This window comes from Pelobates fuscus, chromosome 6, assembly GCF_036172605.1.
Source record: "Pelobates fuscus isolate aPelFus1 chromosome 6, aPelFus1.pri, whole genome shotgun sequence".
Classification (NCBI taxonomy): Eukaryota; Metazoa; Chordata; class Amphibia; order Anura; family Pelobatidae; genus Pelobates; species Pelobates fuscus.
The window spans coordinates 231478636-231499963 of NC_086322.1; the positions used below are offsets into that span (position 1 = coordinate 231478636).

Below are 21328 nucleotides of genomic sequence, written 5' to 3' on the forward strand. Positions count from 1 at the left end.
GCTACTTTCTATATCATGGAGAGCTGAAGATCTTGCTTATGGTCTTAGTTTCTGTTTGTTTTTAACAAAAACATCATGGAAGCATTTTAAATTGCATATTTTAGATACCTTAAAATTCCATAATTAATTTCTGTTTGGTATCTTTTGTCAGTTACAGATAATCCTCCAGTATATACCCTCTGTGTACCATCGTTAGCTTGGATTTATAATGTATAATCTGCCAGTGCCAGAACCAGTCATTGCTACATAAATCTTAATGGCATAAGGATGGGACTAGTAGCTAAACAGCTGACTTTTACTTATAGGTCATTGGATGAATGAACACAAAACCTCTTACCCCTGGTAAATATATTACACTTTATCTCTTTTGGTTTTCAGACAAGAAGTACAAGGCACCCACAGACCTCTCAGCCTGGCCTTGCTGATCAAGCAGCCAAGTTGTCTTTTGCTTCTGCTGAATCTTTGGAGACCATGTCGGAAGCCGAGCTACCGTTGGGTTTCAACAGGATGAATCGATTCAGGCAGAGTCTCCCCCTCTCTCGCTCCACAAGCCAAACCAAACTGCGTTCACCAGGTCTGTTTACAGTTATCTACTTTCTTCATTCACGCCTTATGGACCAAGAGTCTTTTGAGATGCAATGCGTTTGTGACAAAGGCCTTTTTGGCACTTTTGTCATATGTTAATATTAAATAGGAAAAAATATTTAGTTTTTAGTTTTGTATTTAATAATTTCTGCACAAAAAGTGTTACTAAAGAAAAAAAACAGAAAATAGATTCGCTAATAAGTCCTAATTGTTAAAATATGTCTAGGATTTAAATTAATTGTCAAAGTTTTAAAACAAATATTACAAGTGAATTAGGGTTTTAAATGGTGAGGAGAACACTAGGGATGCACTGAATTTTTGGCCAAAAATGGGCCTATCCCATTTCGGCCGAAAAAAGGTAAAATCTGCTTATAATGATACCAGGCCTGATCCTGGGTGGGTGCACAGGGTGCACTGCGCCAAGGCGTAAGGTGATTGTGGGAGAAGGGGGGCGCCGACCGCCCTCATTGCAGCTAACTGTTAAGGCTCGGTGATGTGTTTTATTTCTGTGCAGCACTGAGTGCTCCTTCTTGCGCTGCGATCTTACCCCCCTTTGCTTCTGAAGTGATCGTTCGTGGCAAGCTCACAACAAGGTAACACGCAGCTCCATAAGAGAACCTCATGCACTAAATCGGCAGAGAGCGCATCCCCTTCGCGCTCTACCATGGAGCACCGGGTTTAATTTGACTACCCGGTGCTCACTTTGAAACATGCAAAGCACGCCTCAATGAGCCACCCGTCCTCGCCATGATAGGGATAACAGCAGGGAAGGGGGCTCTCCGTGTGAGTGCAGAGCTGGTGTTGGCTCTGTGAGGGAGACAGGTGCCACTTAGATGCAAGAAGAAGCGAGTGGAAGAAGGGGGAGGTAAAAGATGGAAGAAGGGGGGGAAGAGAGACATGGAAGAGGGGGGTAGTGAGAGATGGAAAAAGAAAGGAAACCCGGAAAGTGAGAGACATGGAAGAAGGGGGAAAGTGAGAGAGTGGATGTACTAGTGGAAGAAGGGGGGGAGAGAAACATTGCTTGTAGTTTTTCATATTGGATTCATTAAATTCATTAAAAAGTCTAATATTAATAAAATTATAGAAAAAACTATTTGAAAATCATTTGGGGAAAAAAGTACCGTATTTTTCGCTCCATAAGACACACCACACCATAAGACGCACCTAGTTTTTAGAGGAGGAAACCCAGTAAAAAAATATTCTGAACAAACTGTCCCATAATGTTTCTTACTATGGAACAGTTTGTTCAGAATATTTTTTTTTCTCCCCTGTCCCATAGTGTTCTCCCCCCCCCCACCATAGTGTTCTCCCCCCCCCTCCCATAGTGTTCTCCCCCCCCTCCCATAGTGTTCTCTCCTCTCTCCCATATTGTCCCCCCTCCCATAGTGTTCTCCCCCCACCCACCACCCATAGTGTTCTCCCCCCACCCATAGTGTTCTCCCCCCACCCATAGTGTTCTCCCCCCACCCATAGTGTTCTCCCCCCACCCATAGTGTTCTCCCCCCACCCATAGTGTTCTCCCCCCACCCATAGTGTTCTCCCCCCACCCATAGTGTTCTCCCCCCACCCATAGTGTTCTCCCCCCACCCATAGTGTTCTCTCCCCCTCCCATAGTGTTCTCTCCCCCTCCCATAGTGTTCTCTCCCCCTACCATAGTGTTCTCTCCCCCTACCATAGTGTTCTCTCCCCCTACCATAGTGTTCTCTCCCCCTACCATAGTGTTTTCCCCCCTCTCCCATAGTGTTCTCTCCCCCCATAATTACTTACCTGTCTTGTAGCGTGGGCCGGCTTAACAGCGTGCACCGCGGTACAGGAACTTCAATTTCAGGTTCCGGTTTCCGGCAGGACTGAAAGGAAGTGTGCACACTGAGTGCGCACTTCCTTTCAGTCTCGCCCGAAACCGGAACCTGAAATTGAAGTTCCAGTACCGCAGTGCGCGCTGTTCTGCCGGCCCACGCTACAAGACAGGTAAGTAAAGCTTCACATTCGCTCCATAAGACGCACAGGGAAAAAAGTGCGTCTTATGGAGCGAAAAATACAGTAATTTTTGGTTTAGGCCAAGGGCATCCTGAATTTTCGATTTCGGTGCATCCCTAGAGAACACTATTGCGTTACAAATACATGTTTGTATCCCTGTCGCTAGAATGTTCTACTAAAGCTAAACCTTTGCAAAATTTGACGTGCTGAGTTTACTACTTTAATAATAGTCACAGAATCGAAAAATGCTACTTAGAAATATGAAATATATTTGTAGAAAGTAGATCTTTCAGGATATTTAATTAACATTTTGACATTTTTCATCTAACCATGTTATCTTTAACCTTGGTCAAATCTGAAGGTTATATTTATCTTTTTGCGTGTTTCATATGCGTTTTTATTTTCATAGTGAATTTCACAGACCATGTGTGTCAAACTACTATAATGGTTACATATTTATATTCTGCTACTGTTCTCAAATACAATTACAACACAAGTCTACCTTGACCAAGACTGTAGCGTCAAATAACAGACATGCCCTAACTTTGACATGCTTCTTCACTTACTTGGGATGCGATTTGGTAAAATGACAAGCTCTGTGTCGCCATACTGTGCAGTGTCAAACATTGTCGCTGTTTATAAACCTAGCCTTACCCCTAATCTGACCTCTAACCCTGATACCAACCTTATGCTTAACACTAACCTACCTCAGAGGAATTCCGTCTTCTGCTGATGTGGAGAGGTCCCTCTCATGCTGCAGCCCCTGCTTGTTGTTCCTGTCCGTCACACAGTGGTTGGTGCTGGGCAGCCTGCAAAAATGGTAGGGAGGCATGCAGGGATACTTTACTAGGGTCTTTTCTTGCCCTGGAGGTCTAACTTTAACTCACTGTGGCTAGTGATTGCAGAGGACAAATACATTCTAAGTGCTCTATGCAGCAGTCAGGTTGAGTGCTGTGCACAGCTCATCTGTCAGTCTGGGGCCACTAATTGTAGCCCAGGCTAATAGATGGGACCCTTAGGTATTGAATGTAAAACAGATATATGAAATTTAGTTTGAATTCTCACTTAATTAAATAACTCTGTTAGTTTAAAACAATGTATAGTTTCTTTCTATTTTTTTTTGGGGGGGGGGGTTTGTATTATTAATCTCATGTAGGAGAATGTTGAGTTTTATGTGGAATGTACATTACACATTCCACAAACACGTTTATCGTTGCGTTTGGGTTAATGCTCTTTACAGGACTCCTTTACATTACACATGGCTGGTACAATGTGCCCTGCTTAACCCCTTAAGGACACATGACATGTGTGACATGCCATGATTCCCTTTTATTCCAGAAGTTTGGTCCTTAAGGGGTTAATGCCAGGTATGTGTCTAAGGAAACATAGAGTTGAGGGGTGGCTTGTTGGTTAAACCAAGCATTAAAATCTAAAATCTAGAGTTTTACATCACCTTGAATAAGATAGTGGTAACTTCTTTGTAATGATTTATAGTAATAGCAATGCTCTTTGTCTCCAGGTGTCTTGTTTCTGCAGTATGGAGATGAAACAAGACGTGTGCACATTACCCATGAGATAACCAGCATGGACACACTTCATGCACTCATTGTGCACATGTTCCAGCAGAAACTTACTATGGGAATGTTGAAATCCCACAACACGGCAATCCTGATCAAGGATGAATCTCGCAATGTCTTCTATGAACTGGAGGATGTCAGGTATCCATTGTGCAAGGGTCACCACAGTCAGGGAATATTTAAACCCCAACAGGCAGACTGGTTCCCCAAGAGTGGCATGATCACTGCACCAAGGATAATGCTCACAGAGAGGCTGAGATAAAGAATAAAAAGCAAAGCAGTTAGCTAGGGATACATGACAAAGACATGTCAGCTCAGATTTCTACTGTAATAATACAACAATGGACAAAACGAAATTCATGCCAACCTAAAGAGGTATAGATGATGGGTAATTGGACATTGGGTACATTAACTCAAGAATAACTGTAATGGATGCAGTCCATTCTATTTAAACTCTAATAATGGAAGGACTATATGTGTGTAAAACCGTTTATGTTCCAAAACACATTCTCTCTAGGTATGAACCTATATGTTCATGTACAAAACATAAAATTACTGAAAAATATGTAGTACTCCTAGAAACCAAAATTTGAATTATTCTTAGAACTAGGATGCCAGTCTAGAGTTTATAATTTATGTAACAATTGTAGACGCACCCACCAAATATGTTTAATTTCTTATCCTCATTTAGGGCAGATGAAATATTGTGTTTAATAAAAGCCTGAGCGAATACTGACCAACTCTGTGCTTTTTTTCCTCCTCTCTCTTTCTTTCTTCTGTATTTCTATAAATGTGATATTACTGTTTCACTGTAGAATGAATATTCCCCATCCTTTACTCCTGTTTACTCCCCAAACATTCCTTTAGGTATTTGAATTGTTTTATTATTAATGTATTTTCTATTGTTTTTAAATCTCTTCCCAGAGACATCCAGGACCGAAGTATTATAAAGATCTACCGGAAGGAGCCCATTTATTCCTCATTTCCTGCTCCTCACATCACCAACGGGGACGTGAGAGTAAGCGGAAAAGAACCCTGGTCAGACTGCTGTCACCGGCTTTGGCTGGGTCTGGGCTGGGGGCTGGAAGTAGGTGGCAGCAATTGCTCCCAGCCCAGAAGCCTTTATGTGTGTCTTTGTGTGATGTTGCTTGCTGTCTCTGTGTGATGTTACAGAGTGACTTTATGCGTTATTGTGAGGTGTCTTTGTATAATTTTTAAATGTGTCATTGCGTGTATGGAGTTGTCTTTTGAGAGGCTGCTAGTGCATATTTGTGAAATTAGAAGAGCCTGCATGCATGTGAATAAATAGAGATTATCGTTTGTTGCCGTTATGTTGCTATGGAATATGCCCAAGTAATACAGCTTAGGTTTATAACCTGATTTTGATTCCCTTTTATTTGTTGTGGTGCAGGCATGACAAACATCACATATTAATCTTTGACCACCAAAATGTCCCAAAATAGCTGCTGCAAATTGTTCAAATTGATGTCCCTTATGGGGCTAATCTTATTCTACGCTTGATAAATCTATAATTTTGAACCTATTTGAAGTCACGTATGAGGTTCCAGAAGAATAGCCTGTATGTTGCTATTTAGTAGTAATTCTGAGGATCTTGGAGAGATGCAAGGTCACTGTTTTTGTGCTAGAGCTGAGCCTACTAGATTACCAAGCTGTGTTGGGATCAGGAAACCAGATAAAATTCTTTGTTCTTTTACTGACAAATTGAACTGACCACTGTTCTCTTACAAGCACCTTAATCATATGTTTGAATATCTTGGTACAGTGAATACACTTTGCAATATATTAAGCTAATGTATTCCTTTGATCAGGCATGGGGATTTTTTTATCCTGTATAATCCTGAAGAGCAATTATCTTTAGACTTGACTACTCTTGGTTACCGAGGAAAACTCGGGAAATAAATGCTACTAATTTTAGTTAATGACTCCCTTTTAATCAATTTCACAAGTTCTCAAGAAACAATCTGACATAATATAAATATATATATTTATTTTTATTATTATTATTATTATTTTTAATTTGGTGCATATGGAACAGACTTTGGTTGTTCTCTGCTGAAAATTTATGCTTTTTTTCAGAGGGTGCACGCCATTAAACCAGATTTGGAGATTAAGTATTTAAAGTAGAATATTATTTGTATCTTTAGCAAATCCATAATTATCCATGATTGGAGACTTTCTACATTAAGTCTTGCGGTAATGTGGAAATGTGTGTTTATACAATTCTATAGCATTTATTATCAACAGTGATAATACGGATAAAGAAGATATACAAATGTTCCATGGCGAGGTGGCAGAAGATAATATGCCCATTCACCTTCGTTGTAGAAGTAGACGCAGACAATATGTGATAAACATTTTTAATATTCAGGATTTTCTATTTCTGCTTTCTTATTTAAATGTTTTATTCTGTTCCTATCCAAAAGAGAATGAAGCATTGATATAAATAGAATATAATAACACTCCATTAATGTATCATGTATTTATTAAAAGCACAACTCTCTCCCCATTTCCCTCTATCTGTTTTGGCAATTTGCTGCTGCTATTCAGCAATAAAAGAATATTTGTAATTCTCTCCAATTTAGGTTGTTTCCCTAAAAGCCTCTGGGATTCTGTCAGCAACACACTGAAAATGATGGTTATGTTTAAATTCTATCTTACAGAGTTTTAGGTACAATTTGTGATCAATGTCTGCCTAGCAGTACAGCTTTTGACTTTGGTTAAATTAGATTACAGTCCCCAACGCTCTTAGGGGTTATGCTTGAGTTGTAGGGGTCAAAAGTAAAGAGCTAGTACAGCCTGCAGTAACATTCCCCTGGGTTCAATGGAGCTAGCATCACTTTTACAGATGTGCTCTGCAATCCATCTTTATATATATACATTTGTGAGCATTACGCTTACACACTGCTCTGAAGTTCTTACTTGCCTTGATCATCTATATTGACTTCATGCCATGGAGCATATTTTATTCCGTGCTCTCTAGATATTTCATCAACAACATAAATGTCCAGGAACTGACATAGATATCCATAGAAGTGCTGAAAAAAAACATAAATATAATACTTAGGTACTGAAGGCTTGAATTTCCTTCAAACTATTTCTACAAATTAACTCTAAAGCATTCATTGTGCAACACATTCATTTCAAAGCACATAGATAAAACCAAACCAAATGGAAACTACTCACAAGATCCAAGTGGCTAAAGTGACAGTCGGAACTGTCTCGCCCAGGGAGAATCAAGGATCCCCAATGTCCGAGAGAGAGAGAGGTTTAAGAAGGTCCCAACATGATATCGTGGTATAGCTTACAACCTGGTGGCTTCCCTTCTGTCTCTGTGTGACCGTACAGGCATCTGATGTCACGCTACACATTTCTCTTCACCACTCAGATCTTTCGCAAGCATCTCTGTCAATCTCTGGGTGTGCATCTAATTCTGGATATAACAATTCTTCTGTTTCATCCTCTGTATATATCTGATTGAATCCTTCTGCTTACTCTTGATGAGGGGCGATATGAATGTTAAACATAGGACACACAGATGTCCATAGGCCTGTTATTTGGATCAAGTAATCTTCTAGTATTTTTGCTGTTCAGAAAAGCCACACCAGGTTATGGTTTACCTTGCCATATTAACAAAGAATAAAGAGTGAGCTCATTATTGCTATGAAGTAGGAACTTGTCAAGTGCACTCCTTGTGGTTCTTGTTAACATAAGAACCACAAAAAGGAGTTAAAGTTAAAGCACCACTGATATGATCATTTTTGTTATTTAAAATACTACATTATATGCATTACATTTTCTGTTTGTTATATTGAGGAGGATGTGTTTGTCCAGAATATTTGCCTGTATGGACTGAGATGAATTGCCTGAGTTGTTATAATCTACAACTGAAAGTATGACCATATGTCCATAGAAATAAGCAATTTTGATCTGCAAACTGGTGATATTCATGATCTGACTTGGTTGAATTTTGTTTGTAGACCACAATAATAATTCAGTTATAAATGACACATTATCTCAGGCTTCTGACTGACATCACGTATATGTGCCAGACATCTCCCAAATATGCTCTGAACTAGCTGTAGCCGTAGATTGTGCATGGTCTTCAGTCTGAAAAGTAGTGTTTCTGGCTCAAGATCACTTAAAGATGGCTGAGTCCACAGAGCAAGGGTCAGGTATTTACTGTGTGTGTGTATGTATGTATATATATATATATATATATATATATATATATATAGCTCTCAGTCCATACAGGCAAATATTCTAGAATGAAATACAGAAATTTGCTATAAACATTATTTCCTGTATCTCAGCTACGTAATATTGAAATAGGAATCTACATAGATAGATCCTTTTCTCATGAAACACAGCAGTAATCATTGTGCATGACAGGGAACAGTCTGCCTGTGAGAGGAGTGGAATGGTGTGTCAGCACTCTGAATGGGTAATTAGTATGCTAATTGCAAAAGCAATGCTGATAAATTGCTTTGCTTCAGGAGGTAAATAAGAAACCGTGTAAATGCAAGATAAGTTGTTATAACAGCTGCATACATTCATTTCTTCTTTATTGTTACTTGAAGGATCTGAGTCGTGATTTATAGCCAGTTTGAATCATCAGTTTGCAAAGGTATTGTATGTTGTGTATGCAGAGTGATATTTATGAGCAGAGATGTCATGAAATGTTTGCAGATAAAAATGCAGGAGCTGTACATTTTCTTGTATAGGATCTTGGTTAGGGGATATGTGCAAGCCTATTTGCGACAGATTCCACGTACAGAGTGGTAAGTAACAGCAGAGGTATAAGAACATCCACATATCAGGGTATATTTGTAAATGGGTTCTAAATACCTTTATATTGAGGTTAGTGTTAAAATGTTTCCTGGTTACACATATATACAGATCTCCACACCAGTCAAGCCATTAGACTTGCTTTTCTCACAGAAATCTCAAATTTGCAGTGAAGTTACTACTGCAAGGGATTCTGGGTGGGCATATGCAAAATATTTTAACAAAGAATCACATTTTTGACCCATTATTCAATTTTAAACATGGATTTTCTTGGAGTTGTGTTTGCTGTATACAACCGCGTTGAAACACAACTCAGGAAGAGATGCAAATAAATGAAATAATGAGGCAAACTGGTGATTCTTTTTCGAACTAATTTGCATATGCCCACCTAGAATATTTTGCGTTTTTTGCTCTCTCTAGATAGATATGTGTGTGTATCATCTATAACAAGAAATCAGATTGCACAAGTAAATAATGAATATAATATCTGGATTTCGTGCTTGTCACTCTATCAAGATGTCTGACCAATGATTTAATTGCTGCAAAATTCTGTCCTAATTCTCCTTGATCATTCTGCTGTTTTTGACATCAACAAATTTTTCTGATCCTCTGTAGTCTACAGGATACTGCTCTCTCCTGGTGCTATTCTGCCTCTCCCAGCACTCTTTCAGTGTCTCTTTCTCAGGCTCTGCCTCTTCTCCCCAACCCCCCTCTGTTGGAGTTCCCAAGGTTCTGTCCTTGGTCTCCTACTGTCCTTGATCTACACAGCCTCTCTTGGTAAACTCATCAGCTCCTTTGGCTTCCAATATCCTTTTTTTTTTTATATACGGATGACGTGCATATCTATCTGTCCTCTCCTGATCTCTCACTATCCCTCTCTTGACTCATGTGTCTGACTGCCTCTCTGCTATATCTAACTAAATGGCTGCTCACTTTCTTAAACTTAACCTGTCCAAAACAGAACTTCTTGTCTTTTCTCCCTCAATTGGGGCTACTTCCCTGACTGTAGGTGTCCACTTCAATGGCACTACCACCAGCTTTACCTCACAGGCTCGCTACCTGGGGGTTCTTTGACTCCAACCTCTCCTTCACCCCTCATGTCCAGTTGATCACCAAATCTTGCCACTTCCATCTCAAAAACAGCGCACCTTCGGCCCTATTTAACCCTAGACGTGGCTAAGGTGCTGGTCCATGCTGCTATCCTCCCTTGGTGGTCTTACGTGTTCCCAACTTGCCCCGTTACAGTCTATAATAATTAGTGTGGTGAGGCTCATTTTCCTGTCCAAAAACAAAGTGGTAAACCGCGCCACAAGACGGCGCGGTTTACCACTTTGTTCTTGCACTTTCTGGTTTATAGCAGGTATTGGGAAGTCCTGCTGGTTTACTGCTGCCGTTCACCCATACATTCTAGAGAGCGCCTACACTTGTGTTTTTTCATTTTCCTGTCTGCCCGCACCTCCTCCCTCTGTCATCCCCATAAGAGAAAATACGTGAAAAACATCTAATAAAGAAAATGGAAAAATCATAATATTAAAATACATTGCATATGCTCAACAAAATTTATGTAGATCAATGTTTTGACCCATTTGGGTATTTTTCCAGATCTGATCTTGAAAAAGACCAGAATGGGTTGAAATGTCGATCTACATAAAGTACTGTTCATGCTTATAGGTGATAGGGAAGCCAATATTCCACAAATGCTGTGGACACATTAATGAGGAGTATGGATTGTTGTTGAATTGTGGGATTACGTATGTGGGTAGGTTTGTCCACAGAGAGGTGATTTCATTGCTTTGGATTTCAGTGAGCATTCTTGTCCCAATAGGAAGCAACACTTTTATTTATTTTTATTTTTTTAATGAATTTCTCACATGCTATTTCTGGGATAAATATTATGCTACTTGACTCACAAAGCCATAGAAAACATGTTATCAGATTCAGTTGGCGTGGGAGCTTTCTGATAAACACTGAGGTGATACTTTTGACTCCACGAGGAGCACAGTTCTGGTCTAAGGTTTTTACTCTGTTAGGAAGACCTGAATTTTAGGCCTGACCCTCTTGTCACACTTTTGAATAGGAAGCAAGTTGGTGTCAACCTTAAAAGGGATGCTTTGTACCGCATACTCATGATTAAATATTACAAAAATATGGAGGGACGTGAGATGTGGAGAAAATTACTGAGAGACTTCATGATAACAGAATATGGTACCCATGATTGAATTTTTCCTCACTGTCCTTCTAACACTTTTCTGGCTTTTGGTTATGTGATATTCCCCATGCTGTAACAATTGGTAACTTCTCAAAGCTTTAAATTATTATTATTTTTACTGCCATTTATATAGCGCCAACATATTCCGTAGCGCTGTACAATATTATGAGAGGGGGGGCGGGGATTTAACTATAAATAGGCCGATTACAAGAAAACTTACAGGAACGATAGGTTGAAGAGGACCCTGCTCAATCGAGTTTAGTCTATAGGAATGACTAATAGATTGTCTCCCCATAACCAGTTATTGTTCCACCACCTTCACTTTCCTTTTTTAACTTTTTTTTACTGTAAGAGGCAAAAAAAAAAAACAAGGGTTGAAAACTCCTTATTGTTTGATGAACTTTATTCAATATTGATTATATCAGCAGCCCTCTTTTGGCCCTCCTATAACCTGTATTGGTATCCTAAAGTCATCTATGCCTTTTGTTCGTTTTGTTATAGATTATATAGGTTTTTGTATGCAATAACCCCAAAATAAAATTAATTGTGTTGCATTCTTGATGGGATAAAATTAAACTGTAATCCAGCTGTCGAATGAACTTTTACCAGAGACCTTCCATCTTCCTCAGGGTATGTTCACTTTACTGGGAATGGGGTTTTACCCCACACAGGCTTAAAGTTCATCTGACATGCCTAACCTGGCTCAGTGTTACTTTAAAGAACATCACAGTTAATCTATAAATTGCTATTGCCATAATGCTAGCAAATTATGTTGAAAAGTAGTGTTTTTGTACTTTACTTCCTGTGCTTTACTGTGATTTCATTGGCACAGTTGTATAAACATCTTATAACAATGCTTGAAGTGGTTGCACATACCATACTATCTTGATCTCCAAATCACAATAATATCTATTGTCATGACACTTAAAATTGTGGAATGCAATTTGCACCATTTCGGGTGGGGAGGTTTCACATAGAACCCCTCTGCTCCAATTAGAGCATCATGTGTGTGAAGGAACTCTCCAGGAGCGATCTCCTTGTAAGTATACCCTTTAATGTACATGTATGGCAATTTCATAGATTACACTTATAGCAATCAAAACGTGAACTTTCTTTAATCGATGACATGCTCACTTTACATGTAGCACAAAACTCCAAAATTGTAAAATGAAAAACACTATTGCAAAATATAGGTGTGAAACTCTTAAGTATGTAGAGAGAGGTCGACGCTGCATTTGTATGGATATTTATTAAGCAAAATAGAAACATACATGTGCAAATTTTAAGAACATTTGTATATTACTATCAATGTTTGTTTCCCTAAATATAAAATAATAAATCAATATTTCCTTGGAATAATATGACAGAATGGCACATGCTCGGTGTAACAGTCACCAGGGGACTTATGCAACAGTTTACCAGGAGTTGGATCCCAGTTGCAGGAGATGGCACAGGAAGGAGGCAAAAACCAGAAGCGCAGTACAGATTTAGGGGAAATCCAACGGCAGGGTCAGACGAGAAGCAGAAGTCAGGGCTGGCAGCGGAGTAACAAAGTCGGTAAAGCAGGCAGAGGTCAGGAAATCAGTCAGTAGCAAAGCAGAGATCCGGCAGAAAACACCAAACCGGCAAAATGACTAGATGCTAGGTTTCAGGCATGGCTGACTTTGACAGCCTGCTAATTAGATGCAGCTGACCCTAATTGGAAAAGGGCTACAGGTGGGTCAGTACTGCTTAATCCAGGCAAGGGGTCAGGAAGAAGAATAATGCAGACAGATACTGAAGCCCCCTGGTGGATATCACAGCAGAGAACCTGACTGGGATGCTGGAGCTGTGACCCAGCCAGGTCTCTTAAAGGAGTGGCCACGCCTTGCTGTCTGCAGGGCTCAGGCTGTGCTGTGACACTCGTAAATGCGTGAATGTTTTATGCCAAGTGATTTCTCAGAATGCATGTATAATTTGATACAGATCCATGTCTAAACTCTACCCAAGTAGAACTGACCTCGTAAAGTAGTGACTGGTGGACTGTTGGCAAACTGCAACTCATGGTTTGAGCAAGTTTGGTAAAAATAGCCTCATTTCAAACTCAAAGTCTAGCATGGGCTACATAAACATGATTTAAGTTTATGTGAGCCATAAATAAAATAAACACCTTAAAGTTTCATAAATACGTAGGCTTATTTTGAAAAGTTGCGTGCTTCCATGCACCTCCAGGGACTCCACTGTCCAGTCGCAGCCAATGCAACACTGACTGACACACACTCACTGACAGACAGACACGCACATACTCACTGACACACACACACACACACACACACACACTTACACATTCTTGCACACACATCATTTTCTTTATTGCTCCATACCTTTGGGAGCCGATGTGGGGCTTCTCCCTGGGGTTCAGTGGTGATTGTCTATCTGCTCCCTTGCGCGGTTTAGTGATGCCGGGTGCCGAAATATGACGTCATATTCTGGCGCCCGGATTTACTACAGACGGTGTGTGCGAGGGAGCAGTGAGGAGCAGGAACACTGAGCTCCCTTGCTGGCCCTCCTCACCGGCTGAGGATGTTTTAGCAGAGTAGGGATGTTGGGAAAGCAGGTGCCTACTCTTCTATAACACTAAGCATGCACTCGCGGCTCGCCGGGCCGCAAAGATGTCCATTGTGCACTGCATTAGGCTCGCAGGCCGCGAGTTTGACATGCTTGCTGTACATCCTCATAATAGTTGAGAGAGCTAGAAGGTGGTAACAAGGCCAGTAATTATATTCAGTAATCCATCTTTGGAACTGCAAGCTAGACTGCCCTCTGCATCTTATTTTGTAAACGTGACCACTATATTTGATGAATTAATTGTGTAGATGTTTGTGTGTGTGTGTACTTTGTGCTGATGCTATGTGTACACCATGGCATTGCATGTGAATTATGAAGTGCTAAGAATGTTATTGTGTAAAAGTGAAATGTTGATTGTGTGCACAGAAGAATATATTTGTGACTCTGTATATGTGTGTGTGTCTGTTTTGAAAATACATTGTATGTGTGTTGCTGTATATCTGGTTGGAGATTTTTTTTTTTTTTTTTTTTTTCTTTGTGTATATATACTAGATAGAGAACCTGGGAATGACACAGGCCACTGTTTTCATGGAACCTGTTTTAAACTATGAATGTTTTTCGAGGACTTGTTTTTCAGGAAGAATTAAAGTCGAAAACAGATACCCAGTAGGCATAAATTGATTACCCTAGCAGCATGTCTAGTTGAACAGTCTCATTAAAAGTATGCTCAGATGGTATTAAGGGGTATTATATTTACCACCAGACATATTCCCGATCAGTTAATCATTGAGCAGCCTATAAAGATAGCACAAGGCATTGCTGACATTTCTGTTCTTACCATATAAAAGCAGTAACTACTTATTGAGCACTATGTTGACCTAGCTCCCTCTATATCTTGTATCGTGTGTGTGTGTGTGTATATATATATATATATATATATATATGTATGTATATCAAAAAATAGTGCAACTCTTGACATTTCATACACCTGTTGTATTTGTGCCTTGTCATATGCCTTCTTGTGAAATGTTTTTCCATGCATGTCTGTTAACCTACATACTACAAAGATAAAGAATTTAAAAAAAAATGGCACAAGGCATCTTAAGAAAGTGAGCAGAGTCTGCCTTCCACACAATCAAGACCCTTTCTTTCTTTTTTCCAAGATCTATTCAACTGTGCATCCCTTAAATGTGGATCATCCCTATCCCAGCCAAAACATTCTAGTACATTTATCCACAGCTGGTTTATACAGTCAGTGCTAAATTCTGACCTTCCATGTGTATGTCTCCCTCAAATCAAGATCAGTCAGACAATTACCAAGTTTTCGTCATTACGTGTCTACTGAAGAGTCATCATCTTGTTCTTCACTGAGTAGAATGAACACAGTCATATAGTTGTAGCTCATGCTCTTCAAAGTTTGATGCATTGTGTATTCAGACACCCTTTATGCACTGCTTTGAATAGTTGGTTGTCTTTGGTTGTTTCCAAAGTTTCTATTCACTCACAGGACTGCTACTCACTGGATGTTTTTGGGGGGGCGTTCCACAATTTTTTTAAATGCTACAGTAAGGAGGTCAGCTGTTTTGAATTCCATATCCCTGACACCAGCAGTCATAGTTGCTTAGATCATCTAGTATCCCCATTCTAATGTTTTAGAAAAAGTCTTAACCATGACTGCATGTTTTACAGATTGAGTTGCAGCCATATAAACCACTGTTTATTTAGTATCACCACTTAGTGTGTGTATGTATGCATGTGTATACAGTTACAGATTATATGTACACTATATAATCTCACAATATGGTTATGTGTCTACACGGTTACAGGTAAAACCGATTAAAATCCTAGTTTACTTTTGCAGCCCAAGAGCAGTGTTTATTTTAGACTTGATCCTTACTAAGATTTGCCTCTAAATCAAAGCGCCACTAACTTGTGAGAACTTGCTCTGCAACGTTATGTTCTATTTATGAGGCCTTTATGTCTCCTGATAATTTTCTACATCTATACTTTCACAGCGAGAGATGATTTACAGTTCCAGAGATTCTTCCCCAACACGACGACTGAACAGCATGTCTTCTGCCTCCCACTTAGCCTCTGGTTCCCCTCCACCTGTTCTACAGTCCTCTTCACCAGCACGCTCACGGATGTCTTATAGTGGGGGACGTCCACCCTCTTTCGCAGGAAGCCCTGTGCATCATGGTGACCGAATGTCAGGCTTGCCCCCAGCTCAAGGTGTGTCTCCTAGTCCTAGCGCCATTTTGGAGAGAAGGGATGTCAAGCCTGACGAAGATCTCTCCAACAAGAATGTAGTGCTAGTAAAGAATGAAGGATTGTATTCAGACCCATATGGCATGGTGCATGAGGGCAGACTCAGTATCACCTCCACTCAGTCATTGGCTGGATTGGGGGACCCTTTCTCATACCCAGGAGGACTGTATAAGCGTGGGTCAGTTCGCTCATTAAGCACTTACTCAGCAGCTGCTCTACAGACTGAACTAGAAGATGGGATGTACAAACCCAACTCTCAAATATATGGGGATACATATGGTCCTGGACTTGGTTTTCGAATTCCACCATCTTCCCCACAGAAAGTGTCAGATGGGAGGCTTGTGGATGTCCAGCAAGGCCAGGGCCCTCACAGCCCTTACTCAGGACCTTCGAACCGTTCCTCTCCTGTGCGCCAGACTTTTCGCAAAGACTCTTCTTCATCTGTATTTATGGAAAGTCCAGTTGGCAAACAAAGGAACCCTAGTTCGTCTTCGGGCAACAACGATATATTCCCAGGACCTGTAGATCGTCCTATGTCTGGATTCAGCTCTCCAGTTCCCGCCAAAGATGTGGAAACCAGGTGAGCAATTCATAAGCTTTTGATAATATGAAATTTTCAATTTATATAATATGTAATATTTTAATATATTAAATGAAAGGAAAAACAATTTGTGAATGTTAAAGGGTTACATGCCCACTTTTAAGTAGTCTTAGTCCTTGGACTGTGTATGTACAGGGTTTGTTTATGAAACTCTGCTCATACTGAGATAAAGGCCAGTGCTGCCAAAGGTGAAACTACATCTCCAGCAGCACTATTAGGAGTGATTAGCCAGCTCAGACTCAATGGGCGCGGCGGCCATCTTGGATTTTGCCACGCGGTTCTTGTGTGATCGTGTCGCCGCTCAGATGATAGAAGCGGTCACTGCCTCTCCGGTGGGGTCCGGGATAACGTCCCCCCGTCCCACAGGGTGGGAGAACGGGGCCCTCAGTAGGAGCACGGGAGATCGGCCTCCTCTCCCGCCAGAGCCTCACGACAGGCCTCAATCTCAGTCGGCAGGACTGGGGCTGATATTGACCTCCAGGGTATTTGCCTGTGTCCCCTTTGCCTTCGTGTGGATGTTGATCATTTTTTTTCGGGGAAGAAATGTAAGTTTTGCCTGATTTTGCTATTTTCATAGCGGAGCCGAGGTGCCCCACGTCCATCTGGCTCAGCGGTCAGGCCCCGCCCCCAAGAACCACATACTTGACAACGGTCTTGGATTTAATGGACAGCTTATAGTTTTTACTACTGGTCTGTAGCATTGAAACAATGGGCTTGGTTTTTCTGTTATTGTGTTCCATTTCCCTACCTAGATTTCCAGTTGCCATGCTAGAAAGTGGGAAGAGTTTGGGGACTATGGCCAGCCACCAGTAAGGGTAGAAGAGAGACTAATTAACCAAAATACCAAATTAGTGGGTACAATGATATTGATTCTGGGCAAAAAGTAAATAGTTTATTTTAAAGCAACACTATTCCTAACGGTATATTGTCCCTTTGCTATAAAGTTATTGTCTGCCCCTCCTCACCATCCCCTCCCTCCATCCCTCACCCCCTCCTCGTGTTAAAGGGTTAAAAAACATTTAAACACTTACATCTTTCCAGCAGCAGGGTCCCTCAGTGCTGGCTCTGCCTCCAGCTCCTTTGCTGTCGGCAATGTGGGGAACCTAATGCGCATGTCTGGTTAGCACCGCACGCACATTAGGCCTTCCTCATAGGTGAGCACTGAATCAAACTTCCAGAATTGACTTAAAGACTTAAACTTCAGAGTTTAACATTGCAGGGCTAAGGGGACAGACACACTGCACCCAGAGCACTCAAAGGAGACAAATTGGTCGCTTTAATTAAGAATAAGGCACATAGACAAACTTCCTTCGATTATGTTAAATAACAATCCATGGATTATTCAGTTATATTCCATACTTGCAGTTGTACTCGTCCTCAAATTTCCCATTTTTACAAAACCATATCAATCATTTTATATATGAGTTGCATTATGTTTTGTAGAAGGTAATTTCCAAGGTTATTTACAACTTTTCTATGTTGTGTTTATTTTTAATTATATGTTTATTTTTCCCTGTTATAACATGAGCCATCAGGATGTTGTTTTTTTATTTTTCTTTAATAGTTCTAACTCTTTATTGCATTAACTACATTTGCATAACACCAAGCTAACTGGCCAATAATTAGCTGTTTATCACTAGAGTGTTTTTCTGGTTTTGTATTATTCATAGGGATATTATTTCTTAATTAGATTAAAAGGTCTGCTTAGGGATTCTTTCATGTGTGATCTGGGCATCTGAAGTTGAAGCAGATATACAAAACCATAAGTTGTGAACAGGAAACAAATCTGTATTCTATATAGAATTCTATGCATAACAATTGTATTGATTGTGACAATTACTGACTCAAGCCAGAGACTGCACTTGCTATCTCTGTCCAGGTACCCCCAGTAAGCAAAAGCCCCCTTTAACTACCCCCCAGGTTAACCGCTGATGGAAAAGGTAGAAATATGTCTTTTAATTACCAACTGAACCCCTATGTCTCTTCTGACAGAGAACGTATGGAAGCAATGGAAAAACAGATTGCGAGCTTGACGGGACTGGTCCAGACTGCGCTGATGAGAGGGTCTGACAGTGATAATGTCAGGTATCAGAGAATGAATACATTAACCAATTTATGATGGTGCATTGCAACATATTTCCCCATCATATGCTGCAGTATTTTCTGTCAGAATATTTGCTAATTACTAACGTTTTTTTTCTTTCAAATATATTTTCTGGTTTGCAGTGAAAAGGCTGAACCTGCTAATGGAGGAACAGTGTGCTCAACAAGTAAGTATAATGGACATTACTTAATTTATTTTAAGGACATTTATCAGGGTACTCCAAAGGATGGACCTTCTTGTTGGTTCACGTACTGGAATTTCATATTCTCTTCAATAAAGTAACGTTGCGAACATAGTAGTTTTTCATTTTAAAGCCAACTTCATCCAAAGGATCCCTTGGATTCTTGGGAGGGCCGCTTTATTTTTCAGAACATAAGTGTTTAATATAAAGCACAGGACTAGAATACAGACCGATTAAGTGGATAGCAAACATAATAAGAACAGGAAAAGTCACGAAACAGAATTCCAGAGTCCTCATTGAAACTCCTTGCATGGGCAACGTTTTTGTTGTAAAACGTTATGAGGAGTTATATATATTTAACCTCCTCTATACAAGCACATATTGCAATTTCTTGGGAGTTGCTAATGTAATCTATCTAACATGTAACTTATTACGTAAAATCCCATGTATTCATTCCACTATTATATATAAACAGCTGGTTTCTACAGTTTCCTTACCTCTTTTTCAGCCTCTAGTCACCATAGTGCTGGGACTCCCCAGTCAACTTCTACACCAGGGTCTACTGTCACCCCTGCAGACCAAAGCAAGGCCATCAATCGCCTGCACATGCAGCTTCAACTACATGACATTCAGCACAATGCCAGTGAGCTGAGGAACCAGCTACAGCAGCTGAAGAAGCTACAGGTACCTGTATTAGAGCCAAACAGAGGCTGCTCTAGACTTTGAGGCCTTAGGCGAAACGCAAACATGAGGCCCCACTAACAAAAAAGTGTCACATATACACATTGATGCACTGTCTACCTGTGTATGTGCCTGAGAGTGTGTCTGAGAAAGAGTGTATCCTTGTGTGTGTGAATGTATGTCTCTGTGAGCATGTTTGCGTTTTTGTCTGAGACCCTATGTCTGATGGTGAGAGGGAGAGGCGGGTGATGGTGAGAGGGAGTGATGGTGTGGGGGTGATGGTGAGAGGGGAGGGTGATGGTGAGAGGGGAGGGTGATGGTGAGAGGGGAGGGTGATGGTGAGAGGGGAGGGTGATGGTGAGAGGGGAGGGTGATGGTGAGAGGGGAGGGTGATGGTGAGAGGGGAGGGTGATGGTGAGAGGGGAGGGTGATGGTGAGAGGGGAGGGTGATGGTGAGAGGGAGGGTGATGGTGAGAGGGAGAGGGGGTGTGATGGTGAGAGGGAGAGGGGGTGTGATGGTGAGAGGGAGAGGGGGTGTGATGGTGAGAGGGAGAGGGGGTGTGATGGTGAGTGGAAGAGGGGGGTGATGGTGAGTGGCAGAGGGGGGTGATGGTGAGAGGGAGAGGGGGGTGATGGTGAGAGGGAGAGGGGGGTGATGGTGAGAGGGAGAGGGGGGTGATGGTGAGAGGGAGAGGGGGGTGATGGTGAGAGGGAGAGGGGGGTGATGGTGAGAGGGAGAGGGGGGTGATGGTGAGAGGGAGAGGGGGGTGATGGTGAGGGGGAGCGGGGGGTGATGGTGAGGGGGAGCGGGGGGTGATGGTGAGGGGGAGCGGGGGGTGATGGTGAGAGGGAGCGGGGGGTGATGGTGAGAGGGAGCAGGGGGGTGATGAGGTAATGCTGAGGGTGGTGAGGGAGGTAATGCTGAGGGTGGTGGGGGGAGTGATGCTGAGGGTGGTGGGGGTGGTGAGGCTGAGGGTGGTGAGGCTGAGGGTGGTGAGGCTGAGGGTGGTGGGAGGTGGTGATGCTGTGGGGGGTGATGCTGAGGGTGGTGGGGGGGTGAAGCTGAGGGTAGTGGGGGGTGATGCTGAGGGTGGTGGGGGGTGATGCTGAGGGTGGTGGGGGTGGTGAAGCTGAGGGTGGTGAGGCTGAGGGTGGCGGGGGTGGTGAGGCTGAGGGTGGCGGGGGGTGGTGAGGCTGAGGGTGGCGGGGGTGGTGGAGGGTGGTGATGCTGAGGGTGGTGGAGGGTGGTGATGCTGAGGGTGGTGGGGGGTGGTGATGCTGAGGGTAGTGGGGGGTGAAGCTGGGGGTGGTGGGGGGGTGAAGCAGAGGGTGGTGGGGGGTGGTGAAGCTAAGGGTGGTGAGGCTGAGGGTGGTGGGGGGTGGTGAGGCTGAGGGTGGTGGGGGGTGGTGAGGCTGAGGGTGGTGGGGGGGTGAAGCTGAGGGTGGTGGAGGGTGGTGATGCTGAGGGTGGTGGAGGGTGGTGATGCTGAGGGTGGTGGGGGGGTGAAGCTGAGGGTAGTGGGGGGTGAAGCTGAGGGTGGTGGGGGTGGTGAGGCTGAGTGTGGTGGGAGTGGTGAGGCTGAGGGTGGTGGGGGTGGTGATGCTGAGGGTGGTGGGGGGTGGTGAGGCTGAGGGTGGTGGGGGGGTGAGGCTGAGGGTGGTGGGGGGTGATGGTGAGGCTGAGGGTAGTGGGAGGTGAGGCTGAGGGTAGTGGGGTGATGGGGGATGGTGAGGCTGAGGGAAGTGGGGGGTGATGGGGGATGGTGAGGCTGAGGGAAGTGGGGGGTGATGG

The 21328-nt window shown here is 42.2% G+C and overlaps 1 protein-coding gene across 11 annotated transcripts in view; it reads left to right on the forward strand.

Moving 5' to 3' along the window:
* The window catches only part of SRCIN1 (SRC kinase signaling inhibitor 1), a 506902-nt gene that overhangs the window by 418576 nt on the left and 66998 nt on the right, over positions 1 to 21328 (forward strand). For 7 of the 11 annotated variants that reach the window (XM_063458818.1, XM_063458825.1, XM_063458827.1 and 4 more), the window contains 7 exons: positions 379 to 574; positions 4082 to 4280; positions 5064 to 5226; positions 15717 to 16549; positions 18563 to 18655; positions 18797 to 18840; positions 19364 to 19539. In XM_063458818.1, coding sequence (XP_063314888.1) covers positions 379 to 574; positions 4082 to 4280; positions 5064 to 5226; positions 15717 to 16549; positions 18563 to 18655; positions 18797 to 18840; positions 19364 to 19539 — 1704 coding nt within the window. The remainder of the gene's footprint in view (positions 1 to 378; positions 575 to 4081; positions 4281 to 5063; positions 5227 to 15716; positions 16550 to 18562; positions 18656 to 18796; positions 18841 to 19363; positions 19540 to 21328) is intronic. The other 4 variants (XM_063458822.1, XM_063458829.1, XM_063458823.1 and 1 more) reach the window with 1 other exon arrangement.